This window comes from Mauremys mutica, chromosome 2 (genome assembly GCF_020497125.1).
Source record: "Mauremys mutica isolate MM-2020 ecotype Southern chromosome 2, ASM2049712v1, whole genome shotgun sequence".
In the NCBI taxonomy this organism is placed as follows: domain Eukaryota; kingdom Metazoa; phylum Chordata; order Testudines; family Geoemydidae; genus Mauremys; species Mauremys mutica.
The window spans coordinates 147,185,740-147,198,520 of record NC_059073.1 but is presented as its reverse complement, the minus strand read 5'-3'; the positions used below and the strand labels follow the sequence as shown (position 1 = coordinate 147,198,520).

Below are 12,781 nucleotides of genomic sequence, written 5' to 3'. Positions count from 1 at the left end.
TGCATGGACGTCTTCAGAGAACTATCCACGATGACTCCAAGATCTCTTTCGTGATTAGCTGTAGCTAAATTAGCTCCCATCATATTGTATGTATAGTTGGGGTTATTTTTTCCAATGTGCATTACTTTACATTTATCCACATTAAATTTCATTTGCCATTTTGTTGCCCAATCACTTAGTTTTGTGAGATCTTTTTGAAGTTCTTCACAGTCTGCTTTGGTCTTAACTATCTTGAGCAGTTTAGTATCATCTGCAAACTTTGCTACCTCACTGTTTATGCCTTTCTCCAGATCATTTATGAATACGTTAAATAGGGTTGGTCATAGGACTGACCCTTGGGGAACACCACGTTACCCCTCCCCATTCTCAAAATTTACCATTTATTCCTATGCTTTGTTCCCTGTCTCAATCCATGAGAGGATCCTTCCCTCTTATCCCATGACAACTTAATTCATGTAAGAGCCTTTGGTGAGGTACCTTATCAAAGGCTTTCTGGAAATCTAAGCACACTATGTCCACTGGATCCCCCTTGTCCATGTTTGTTGACCCCTTCAAAGCACTCTAATAAATTAGTAAGACAATTTCCCTTTACAGAAACCATTTTGACTGTTGCCCAACAATTTATGTTCTTCTGTGTGTGTCTGACAATTTTATTCTTTACTATTGTTTCAACTAATTTGCCTGGTACTGACATTACACTTACTGGTCTGTAATTGCTTGGATCACCTCCAGAGCCCTTTTTAAATATTGGCGTTACATTAGCTATCTTCCAGTCATTGGGTACAGAAGCTGATTTAAAGGACAGGCTACAAACCAGTTAATAGTTTGGCAATTTCACATTTGAGTTCTTTCAGAACTCTTGGGCTAATGCCATCTGGTCCCGGTGACTTGTTACTGTTAAGTTTATCAATTCATTCCAAAACCTCCTGTAATGACACTTCAATCTGTGACAATTCCTCAGATTTGTCACCTACAAAGGACAGCTCAGGTTTGTGAATCTCCCTAACATCCTCAGCCGTGACAACTGAAGCAAAGAATCCATTTAGTTTCTCTGCAATGACTTTATCGTCTTTAAGTGCTCCTTTTGTATCTCGATCATCCAGGGGCCCCACAGCTTCCTGCTTCCGATGTACTTAAAAACATTTTATTATCTTTTGAGTTTTTGGCTAGGCATTCTTCAAACTCCTCTTTGGCTTTTCTTATTACATTTTTACACTTAAGTTGGCAGTGTTTATGCTCCTTTCTATTTACCTCACTACAATTTGACTTCCACTTTTAAAAAGATGCCTTTCTATCTCTCACTGCTTCTTTTACATGGTTGTTAAGCCTCGGTGGCTCTTTTTTTAGTTCTTTTACTGTTTTTTTTAATTTGGGGTATACATTTAAGTTGGGCCTCTATTATGGCATCTTTGAAAAGGGTCCATGCAGCTTGCAAGGATTTCACTCTAGTCATGGCACCTTTTAATTTGTTTAACTAACCTCCTCAGTTTTGCATAGTTCCCCTTTCTGAAATTAAATGCCAGTGTTGGGCTGCTGAGGTGTTCTTCCCACCGCAGGAATGTTAAATGTTATTCAAATCAGCATACCCCCCCCCCCCCCCAACCAGGCCTCAGCATAGAGCTCAGCTCCAGAGCCTCTCTTCCAAAGTTCCCTTTTGAGTCCAACAGCTCTGACCCCAAGTCTTAAGGGGTGTGTGCGCACGAGACTGGATCCGTTTTAATAGGCACAGCTCTACATACAAGAACCAAAACATCACATTTACTGCAAGCTACTTAGTTACCTTAACAAAAATCTTCACTTCCAGCATTTAACACTATGCTAGCATTGAAGGGCTGCTTCACAGAACACACTGGCCCCACTTCAAATGGAGGTGTAGTTCTTGGCCAATGTCTCTGACCTCTGCAAGACTCTGACCCTACTACAACACAGGCAAGCATTTCTTGCTGAAGGTGGGCCGTGTTTTGTTTCAAGGGGCCATTTAGTGTCACAGGATAACACATCCATCAGCCAGGAGTGATATGAAATTCAGGCCCAGAAGGGAGAGCACCAACTTGAAATTGAAAGGCAATGCATCCAAAGTAATCCTGCTGCTACCATCACTCTTCAAAGGATTCCATTGTCGCTGCTGCTATAAACGGTTAACTAGGAGGGGGTTCCAGACAGACGCTTGACAGGAAAGTGTATCAAATGCTCCCGCAAGCTGGATAGTTACTGTGCTCTTAAGGTGGCCCCTGGAGGTGCAGTTAGCCAAAGCAATAGAATAGAGGTTTGTGTGCCTTTTCCAAGGGCAGTCATCTTTGCAACAGGACTCAGAACCTTTCAGTGACTTCAAGTCACTTATGTTAGCTATTTCAAATGGCTAATTACTGTTTGTTTATAATTAAGATAGTATCACTTGTTAGGTGTTATGCATTACTGCAAACTGCTCTCCAGCCCGTGGGAGCAGTGCTAAGCCCAGAGAGCCCCATGTCAGGCCTGTGCCCTGACAAAAGGCAAGCACAACCTTCCCACTTATAAAGAGTAGCTTATACTACCGTTCTGCAAGACTAATTCAAACTCTGAAATATCCATGTGCCCCACCCACAGTGTCACCAGTCCACCTCAGGGGGTCAATAAAGACAGGCTAGCCTAAACCCAGGGAGTTAAAGGTACATACTGTTACAACCCTGCTGGCACAAACAGGTGCCTGCCCTCTCACACACTAGTTCTCAAACTTTTGTACCGGTGACACCTTGCACATAGCAAGCCTCTGAGTGAGACCCCCCCTTATAAATTAAAAATACTTTATAAATTGAACACCATTATAAATGCTGGAGTCAAAGCAGGGTTTTGGGTAGAGACTGACAGCTCACAACCCCCTCAGGGGTCCCACCCCCAGTTTGAGAACCCCCTGCTCTAGCAGGAAGCCACAGATCAGTAGTGATCCACCTTTTCAGGAGAAGATCATGGCAGCTGATGGGTTAACAGACATAGCTACCCTCTACAAGTTACATCTCACTAACACACAGCTCTGGGCAGTAGCTTGCCCAGCTCCCCTCAGACTGCCCTACAGATCATGGATGGTGTGTGTTTAAGCAGAGCACAAGACATATGCTAGAGCTGGGCTAAATTAGAGAGTTAAATGATTTTTCTTGAACCCAAAGCACCCCTAGGAGTGATAGTCCCCATTAACCACTGCATCACTACAGCAGGCAATGCAAGGCAGTCAGTTATTGGCAGTGGGTATTTAGTGACAGCTGGGAGTTCAGCTCCTGACCAAAGTGCACAGTATAGCTGCACTTCAAGATCACCTGTGCTGCCATAAACTGGTGCTGCAAGAAGGGGCCCTAGCCAGGCTGGCACAGAACAGATCCAGTAGGAGGGGGCAGTCCCCTAACAGAACACACCAGAGGCTGAACTTCATTGTAGGCTTGGATCACAGCCATCCTACTCCCATGCTCCTCCTACCCATCTCAGTTATAATTCAGAAGTGGTGACTGGGAAGTTCGATCCCCAGCCTTAAACTAAAGCACTAGTCTTTCCACAGCAGGGCAAACAAATGACTGGCCTCAAGGAAGCCATCCTCATCTGTCCCCCAGCCCCAGATTGGGTTCCCCTTCCCACAGATGTAACCCTAGCATGAGCTTGGCTATTCCCACCTAAATGTGATGCACTGTTCCAGATAAAGTTAGAGCAGAGACTGGCAAGGTAGAACCTAGCACTTTATTCAGATCTTCAGTTAATTGGTGGGATTCGAAGAACCAGACATACGTAATAAACCTCCACAAAAATAGATCATGAAAGGCACTTTCCACTCAAGGCAGAGGCCATGGGATAAGCATGTAAACAAGCTGGCTTCTCTGTACAACACCAGCCAAATCAGCCTCTCCCAGGGCCAGTTGCCTTAGCTTTGCCCTCCCCCTTATGTTTACACCAGCCAGACCCCCTGTAGGTGTGACCCAAGGTTTTTCTGTAGGACACCTTGGCCTATCAGGGAATGCTGGAAACATGGCAAGGAATCATGGTGTCCAAAACAAAAAAAAAGTGTTAAAAAAGCTGCCATCTGAGCCAAGGGCTTCTCTGTACTCACACCCTGCCCCAGAGAACAATAAATAAGCAATTAGAAAAATGTTCAAGTATGAAGGGTTATTTTTGCCACCTCTCCTCCCCTCCAAATGCACCTGTGGCTCTGAAGGAAGCTGGCTTCTCTGTAGCTACACCAGCCGTTCAGAGCACGAATTGGACCTGGCTTTGAAAATAAAACAAAGTTTAAAAACCCAGGAGGAGTTTTGTGCAGTGTGGAATTCTCCAGCTTTCTTATAAAGAAAAAAAATTACTCTGGTACCAAAGTGTGCAGCCTACAGACCTTGGGTACTGCCTGGGGACTTCTCTGTAGTACATCCCCAGGCTGCCAAGTGCCCGTTGGTTAAACAGGAGATGGTGAGGTTTGGCTAGTGCTGAAACCATGCATAGGATTGATTATCTTTTTAAAAACCTTATTACGTACGTCCTCCAAGAAAGACAGCTGAAAGTGGAGAGGTTAAAATCTGGTGCCACTCCAGATGGAATTAAGAGCATAAAGCACCACAAGTGGGTAGAGTAAGAACTGCCTTTGAATAAAAACCACATCAGGCTGGAGCTCCAAGTGAAACTTGCGTTGCATGCAAGGCTAGTCTGCTAGGGGGAAGCACTCCCAGACAAAAGCTACATAGTCAGACTGACCAGGTTACGGGGACTAGAAGGCTTTACATTCTTAGACACCACAAAATCATGCTGCTCAACAGGGCTGGGGCTGGACAGATGCTATAATGAACCACAGATTCCACATGCATGTTACAAGGACTACTTCTCAGTCAGCATTTAAGGGGGAAATTCACTGCAGTTCTTAGCTTTCATGGTTGGGTTCTTGGGCATACAACAGATCCAATCTTAAAGATTCATTTACTAGACAGACTGATGTCTGCTCATCTCTAGGCAGTTACACAGATCGCTTGTGCTCACTAGTTCCACTAATAGAGTGAGCACAAGGCCAGAAATAGGAAGATAGCATAGTCTAACTCATGGTCCCCATAGAATTAATAGCCATGGCAATGGACAAAGTTTGCTGAGTAAGAGCTGAACAGGAGGACAGGATAAAGTTAGGGAAGAGGGGCTCTTTCCCCCAGAGCCTGAAAGCTTCTCTGTAGCCTACGCCAACAGGTCTGGGGAGAAAAGCCTAACACTTTCAATATTTTAGCTTTTTGGGCAGTTCCCATGGGAAGCTGTCCCTACCAAAGTGGCCATAGGCTGCAGTCCTCTGATAAATGGGCTTCTTCAGATCCAGATCCCTGGAATATACAAGTCCTTAACTTAATACAGAGCATTCAATCACAAGCAAAGAAAAACAAGACAGTTTTCAGAGGCTCGGGTTTAGGTGAAGTTTTTTGACTCAGCAGGGGGAAGTCATTGAGGCAGACACTCCATTGGTGGAGCAGGCTTGGAACTGCTTATGCCATTTGGGAGGCCAAGACACCTTCCACCTTGCTATAAAATCCAGACTCAATACAACTGGATTCATTCACTGACTCAGAGGCTCCTCTCGCTTCCTTTTAAGAATCAGTTGTCATTTCTCAGGCTGGTTTGTTCTTTAGACAGTGTCCTAGACACTTAGCTAGTTGCCGGGCAGTCTGAACTCATCCTGAGAAACAACAAGTGTCCAATCTCACATGATGTCATAGGATACTTACCCCTTACAGGGCTACAGCACATCAGGACCTGGTGATCCATTTGGTGGAACCACTTATCTCTTCTGTTTAAGCAGCTCTTGTCCTAGCCCAATGGCTGCTTCTGACTTTAAATCTGATGCTTCCAGCACAGGTTGCAAAACAGGCATGAATGCAAACAGCAGCTCAACATTGCACCCAAAGGGTTTGCTAAGATGGTTAGGCAACCAAGTCCTGCTATAGAATCCTAGTTTAAGTCCAGGAGCATTTAGCACCCAGTCCAAAGGCAACCTCGGCCTTCAAGCACCATTAGTGCTCTCAGATACTTAATCCGAAAGGCCACCTGTTTGGTTACAGAGATGGAGTTAGCTACTAAAGGCAGTCCAGCATGGAGAAGTGTACTTCTACTGTCAGCATGACATAGTAAGGAATCAATTCAGCAGCATTTGTACTATGAGTCATTCCCTACTCATTAGCAGCTTCAGATTTGCCTACAAGCAAGTAGGGAGCTATTCCCCCGCCCATCTGCATGCATTACCATCTTTACCTGACAATAACCCCAGGGCGGAGGTCAAAGTTCTTCTTCACGATCTCTAGCAGCTCCCGCTCACTCTTTGGAGAAGTGCCATAGTGGAAAATGGAGATGGACAGTGGGTGGGACACTCCAATGGCATACGAGACCTGAGGGCAAAGGAAAGTTTAAACTCCTCAGGGGACTTGCTGGGGCAGATGACCAAGTGCTCCCCCCCCCCTCCAGTCTAACACTCCCTAACCTCACATTCTGAAGGGGTACTTTGTTCCCAGTAATGCAGGGGCTCATCTATCCACTCAAATAATTGCAACTGCACCTCCACTCTGTATCTCATTCCACACCCGTTACAGTAGTTACAAGAATGATCAGCTCTCCGTTCAGCTGCTCTGAAGGTACTGACACTGTTCATGTTACTCTCTGCACCAGCCAAGCTCCCCTTCTCATCTTACCTTCTATTCCTGGGTCGTTCTCTCTCTAGAGAGTCTATCCTGGAAGGGACACCCAAGCAGTGCAGCACACTGCAAGCTGGTCACTGCCAGCGATGCAGATAACGATACTATTGCACTCTAGGTTATTACTCCCTGGTTTGGAGATAGTCTATTTGCCACTCGCACAGCAAGCTCCAGTTATTCACCACTCATTGTCAGCTGCTTTCCAAATGCCATCCTACCAGCTTGTACTGATGGAAATGGGCTTCCCAATACAGCTAGCCACACCCTTTTCTCCTCTTGGCACAGCAGCCCCAATGCGACTTTAAAGGGAGAGACCCCTGCCAGCCACCAATAGCAGCTGCTAAATCCAGCTCATTTACAAACATCCCTCTCCAAACTTCAGGCCAGCAGGCTGGCCGTACCTGGACAAGCACTCTCCTGCACAGGCCAGCCTTGACGAGGGACTTGGCTACCCAACGAGCAGCATAAGCAGCAGAACGGTCCACCTTGGTGTAGTCTTTCCCTGAGAAAGCACCTCCTCCATGAGCACCCCAGCCACCATAGGTGTCGACAATGATCTTCCGGCCAGTCAAGCCAGCATCTCCCTGGAATTAACACCCCCCATTAAACCAGACTCCATTTAGAAACACTCGTCAGTTTAGAGCACAGTAGCTGCCCTCATTAGCCACTGCTTACATTAATTTAGAGCCTAATCCTTGCACCCACTGAAAACAATTGCAAGAGCCCCCTGAAATCAGTGGGCACAGAACTTTCAAATTAAGCCCCCCAGTTCACAAGGATCTGGTTTCACTTTTAGTGTAATGGTACAAATGGCAGCTTAATTATATCAGCTCCACTTGCTCCAACACACTTGTTTGCTGACAAGTATTTACTCCACTGAACTCTGCAGAGCCATTAGTTCTGGGAGAGAAAACTGGCTGGCTGGCAAGTCTGCACTGGAGGCCCACACTAGCCTGGCTATGATCCAAAACTCCCCCTCTGGCAATGCGTTTAAGATTGGTCACCTTCAATGCCTGCATGTAGATCAGACACACCCAAGTGAAACTCCGGAGTCCATTCCTTGGAGGATCAAATCATAGAATATCAGGGTTGGAAGGGACCTCAGAAGATCTAGTCCAACCCCCTGCTCAAAGCAGGACCTATTCCCAGACAGATTTTTGCCCCAGATCCCTAAATGGCCCTCAAGGACTGAACTCACAACCCTGGGTTTATAGCAGGCCAATGCTCAAAGCACTAAGCTATCCCTCAGGCCAAACCTGTAACAGGGTTCAAAAAAAGAATTAGATAAATTCATGGAGGATAGATCCATCAATAGCCATTTTCCAGGATGGGCAGCGATGGTGTCCCTAGTCTGTTTGCCAGAAGCTGGGAATGGATCACTTGATTACCTGTTCTGTTCATTCCCTGTGGGGAACCTGGCATGGGCCACTGTCGGAAAACAGGATACTGGGGTAGATGGACCTTTGGTCTGACCCAGTCTGGCTGTTCTTATGTTCCATGAACTCAAATTGTCAAGATTTACGCACTCCTCTCCTTTGATGTATTACTACAACATTTCACCTTTGTTATTAGAATTTTAAAATATCATCTGAATCCATCTCAGTCTTACCTGGGGACCACCGATGACAAAGCGGCCGCTTGGCTGCAGGTGGTAGATTGTATCATCATCCAGGTATTTTGCAGGCACAACAGCTTTGATCACTTTCTCCTTCAGGGCATCCCTCATCTCATCCAAGCAGACATCTTCATCATGTTGAACAGATATGACAATCGTGTGGACTCTAATAGGGATGACAGCACCACGGTCCTGCATGTACTGCACGGTCACCTGAAATGATACCCCAGACCAGGAGAAGAAAACCAAGTCAGGTACAGCCACATCTACACCAGATCCTAACGGGACAGCAATGCTCTCCACCCTCCAGACTGCTAAGTAGGACTGAGAAAATACAAACTAGTGTCATTTCATTATTGGTCTGCCATTCCCCAAAGGCGGAAATTCATTCTGCTCTTGGCTTGCTATAGCCAGGCTCTCGTGTACATGCCCATTACTGCAGTGTATGACAAGGCTCCACTTACCTGAGTTTTAGAGTCCGGTCGCAGCCAGGGCAAGGTGCCATTGCGACGCAGGTCTGCCAGCTTGGCATTCAGCTTGTGTGCTAGGACAATGGTCAGGGGCATGCACTCCTCAGTTTCATCTGTAGCATAACCGAACATCAAGCCCTATGGGAGAGAGAGGGGTCTGAAACCTCAACTTCAACAGAGCCACCTACTGACAAGTGCTAAATATGGTCCTATAAACTAGAAAATGTTTCCGCAAGCTGGGAACAGCTGTTACTAGAATACTAACCTGGTCCCCAGCACCAATATCCTCTTCATTCCTGTCTAGATGGACTCCCTGGGCAATATCAGGAGACTGCTGCTCCAAGGCTACCAGCACATTGCAAGTCTTGTAATCAAATCCTAAAACACATAGCAGAACTTCAGGTTCACAGAATAACTGCACTGTCCAGCTAATCCTAGAAAGTTTGTAGTATTTGTTCCTTAGAACACCTAGCAAACTGATTACAGATGCTGTTAGCTTCTAAAAGTCTTATACTCAAGCTAGAAACAAAAGCTTTCCAAACCCAGAGAAACAAGTGGCTGGAGGCACTTACCTTTGGAAGAATCATCATAACCAACGTGTTTGATTGTATCACGCACAACTTTCTGGTAGTCAACAGCCGCTCTGGATGTGATCTCACCGGCCAGGAGGATCATCCCAGTCTTTGCAACAGTTTCTAAAAGAGGATAAAAGGATCTCCATCAACTTCAGTGTCACTCACGGAGAAACAGCTCTCATACGGTAGCAAAAAGTGCATTTAACAGGGGCAATTTCTCCCCTTTTCTAGGCTACATATCCTCACCACAAGCAACTTTGGCATCTGGATCTTGCTTAAGGTGGGCATCAAGGACAGCATCACTGATTTGGTCACAGATTTTATCTGAAAAGAAATCAGACAGCCAATCAAGCACTCTCAATGCACCGTGCACCTTCCTGAATCCCTTTCTCTTTCCGCTCAGTATGTTGAGCGTCAGCCAATTCCGGGAATCTCCACGCAAATTTGTCAAGAGAAAGCAACAACTGCAGTGTTACACAACCCCAGGCAGAAATGCTGTTATCTTGCACTGTAATTTCCTGTCCCTCAGATGCAGCACTTGTCCCATACTATACAGGGGATTGGGGGGTTGTTTGTTTTTTGGGGGGTTAGTTTGGAATCCCAAGCATTTTCTAGTGGTACTTTTAGGATCAAGTTACTATGTCAGGGTTTAAATTTAGCCACTTACTCTCTGTGATGTAGCTATAAGACAGGATTTTGACATTGTGCAACTTACCCCCACAGCCCTGAAGAGGACAATGCACTGCATTGCCAAGTGACTCACTTAAGCACCCAAATCACAGCAGCATGTGATCTGCAAGTGGTTCTGCCCTCAAGCACAAATAGAAGACAACAGCTTCAATTTGGTTTGTACAGGTGTTTAATTTTAGAAAACTGTTCTGACAAAATGGCCACTTGCAGCAAGACCACTCTAGCATGCACTCTAGATTTGCACACCTACAGCAAGAGATCGCATGTGCCCAACGTAGCCCCACAGATGGAATTTTAACTTGCAATACTGTAGGCCGCAGTCATGTTGCCATTAGCCATGGCTGCCAAGAAGCAACCAAGTTGTGAGCAGCAAGCAACCAGCCTGTGACTGCAGAACTGGTTTCAGCTGGTCAGCCAGCCTGCGCATAGCTAGTCACTCTAGCATGACTGCTGCAGAGAATTATTCTAGAGCAATCTGAAACCCCTAAAGCACGAAGGGCTTTGCAAGAATTGTTCAAATTCTGTGATGAATAAGCTACTCACTCAGGGCTAGATGTCGTCCTTGACAATGACCTTTCAGATCAGATTTGGAGCAGACTAACATAATTCTGTGTTCTGCACAGGAATGAAATGGAATAAAGGAAAGCCTGCCACTGAGCTAGCCCTCCCATCATCTTTAAACCATTCATTCCTCAGATCTTTCACCAGTCACCCTGAAGAGCAGTGCTGGAAATGATGCAACAATAAGCGTAATTTTCTAGACCACCCAGGGAGGGAAAAAATTCCCCTGGATGTCATTTACAAAACAACACGATCTTTTACACCTTGAGGAAAGATATTTTACTAACAGCCCCCAGATAATAAAACAGATTAAAGGGAGGACTTCACGACATCAGAAAATTTCTGGTTAGGATAATTACGCCAGCAACAATCATTTGAGCCCTGCTGTCCCTAGGCTTGTAGCGAAGACAGACTGATATTAGTGGAAGTAGTTTCTGAAACCAGTTCACCTGTTTTGCCAGACCATAAATGGCCAATGGTTTGGAAAAGGTAGTGACCTACACACAGCAAACGCCTCTGAGCAGTCTATTAAGTTTGTTGCGCAATGTGAAAGTGATTTATAATGGGAATCTAATAGAACAGGGCCCCAAAATGGAGACTGCAGTCAGAAAAAGAAACCACAATGTTATACTGAAACAATGCCAGGACTGAGATAGTATGTTAATCCTTCCTTGTCATGGAAATGAAGGAATCTATCAAAGAACCCGTTGAGCTCATACATTTGTCCAAAGCAATTCCACACAGAACCCGACACTATTTTAGACACTTTCTGTAGCGGGTGAGGAAAAGGTAGCGATCTGTGGACCTGTCAGTGTTCAAGTCTGAAACACAAGGATATTAAAAAGTAGTATACACACCATCTGGATTTATGTTTTTATTTAAACCTCAGTTACTATGTTCAGCATCCTTTGAATTCCTCTTCCCAGAGATATAGCATTGGAGTGTGGAGACACCGTCTGAGTACCCCAGCCATCACAGCACTTCACAAAAGCTTTCTTACACAGATGAAGAAAACGAGTCAAAGGGAGGTGAAGGGACTTGCTCAAGGTCACTGAGCAGGGCAGCGATGGAGCTCAGAACAGAATCCAGGTCGACAACTGCCCTAATCACTAATCTGTCTCCCTGCCGGCACCGTGAGGCTATGGCGATGACGACCACACAGGTTCCTAGATGGCTGGGTCTCTCCAGCCCAGGAGAGAGAAATGGGACATACGCACCAGCTTTACGTGCTCACGCCCTTGTAAGTGCCTCGGTGCAAATGGCAGGTGGGTTTCCAGAACAGGTGCGGCGGACAGGCAACTGCACCAAGAGGGCTGCAAGTGTCTCGCATGGCCCCAAGGAACCAGGAGGCGGCTGGGTGCTGTGGGTGTCGCTTTGCTGGACGGAAAAGTGCTTAGTCATGTGCGCGGGGCTGACTCACCGCCCCCCGCGTGGAGGTCCCGGCATCACCCCGGGCTCGGTCCCCGGCCCCGGGGCTGCCCAGAGCCACGGACAATGGACGGCAGGAGGCCGCCTCGCCTCCCCGCCCCCACCCGAGCCTCCCGCCCCGGTGCCCGCGCGGGGACCACGTGCCGCCCGGCCGAGCCTGCAATGCGGCGCGCGCCCTCGCGGATAATGGCGGAGGCAGCGGGAGCGCGCGCCCGGCCGAGTTTCGTCCTCGCCCTCCCCGCCGGCGCGCGCGTCCCCCCGCCCCTCACAGAGACCGGACTGCTCCGCCGCGTGCACGCGCCTGGGCGCTTCCTCCTGAGGAGCCCGCGCGGCCGGGCCGGTTTCCCGCCCCGCGCACGAGGCCGCGCCCCGCCCTCCCCAGACTCCGCGGCCCTCACCTGGGTGCCCCTCCCCCACGGACTCGGAGGTGAAGAGGAAGCTGCCCTCGTCGATGAAGGCCTCGTGGAAACCGTTGAGCTGCCCGTTCATGGCGACACCGGAAAGAAGCGGCGAGAGGAGAACAAAAGGACGCACCACACCAGCCGCGGCAGAATGAGAGCAGCGCCTCAGCGGCACCGCTATTTATACCCTCCACGGCCCCGCCCCCGGCAGGCCCCGCCCCGCCCCGCCGCAACGCGCCAATCTCGGGGCGGCCGGGGAGAGCGAGCTCGGACTCAACCACACTCCGGGGAAGGGGCCACGTTATGTAACAAATCCCCCCTTCCCCGACACACCGACCAGCTCGCTCGCAGGCGGAGGAAGGGGGTTTCCCATAAC

The 12,781-nt window shown here is 47.5% G+C and overlaps 1 protein-coding gene across 1 annotated transcript; it reads right to left on the bottom strand.

Moving 5' to 3' along the window:
• Positions 1-3,684: 3,684 nt before the first annotated feature.
• Positions 3,685-12,571, bottom strand: MAT2A (methionine adenosyltransferase 2A). Its single transcript, XM_045004885.1, has 9 exons — positions 12,403-12,571; positions 9,572-9,649; positions 9,323-9,445; positions 9,016-9,128; positions 8,745-8,888; positions 8,275-8,493; positions 7,067-7,249; positions 6,229-6,362; positions 3,685-5,306 (listed from the first exon to the last, which is right to left on the bottom strand). Exons 1-9 carry the CDS (start codon positions 12,491-12,493, stop codon positions 5,204-5,206), a joined length of 1,188 nt encoding a protein of 395 aa, XP_044860820.1. The 5' UTR covers positions 12,494-12,571; the 3' UTR covers positions 3,685-5,203.
• Positions 12,572-12,781: the final 210 nt, after the last annotated feature.

Excerpts from the sequence above, each read along its gene's own strand:
- MAT2A (XM_045004885.1), bottom strand. The coding sequence starts at position 12,493 with ATGAACGGGCAGCTCAACGGTTTCCACGAGGCCTTCATCGACGAGGGC. Across the intron at positions 9,650-12,402 it reads CGTGGGGGAGGGGCACCCAG|ATAAAATCTGTGACCAAATC; the intron begins GTGAGGGCCGCG and ends ATTTCTTTTCAG. Across the intron at positions 9,129-9,322 it reads TTATGATGATTCTTCCAAAG|GATTTGATTACAAGACTTGC; the intron begins GTAAGTGCCTCC and ends TATGTGTTTTAG.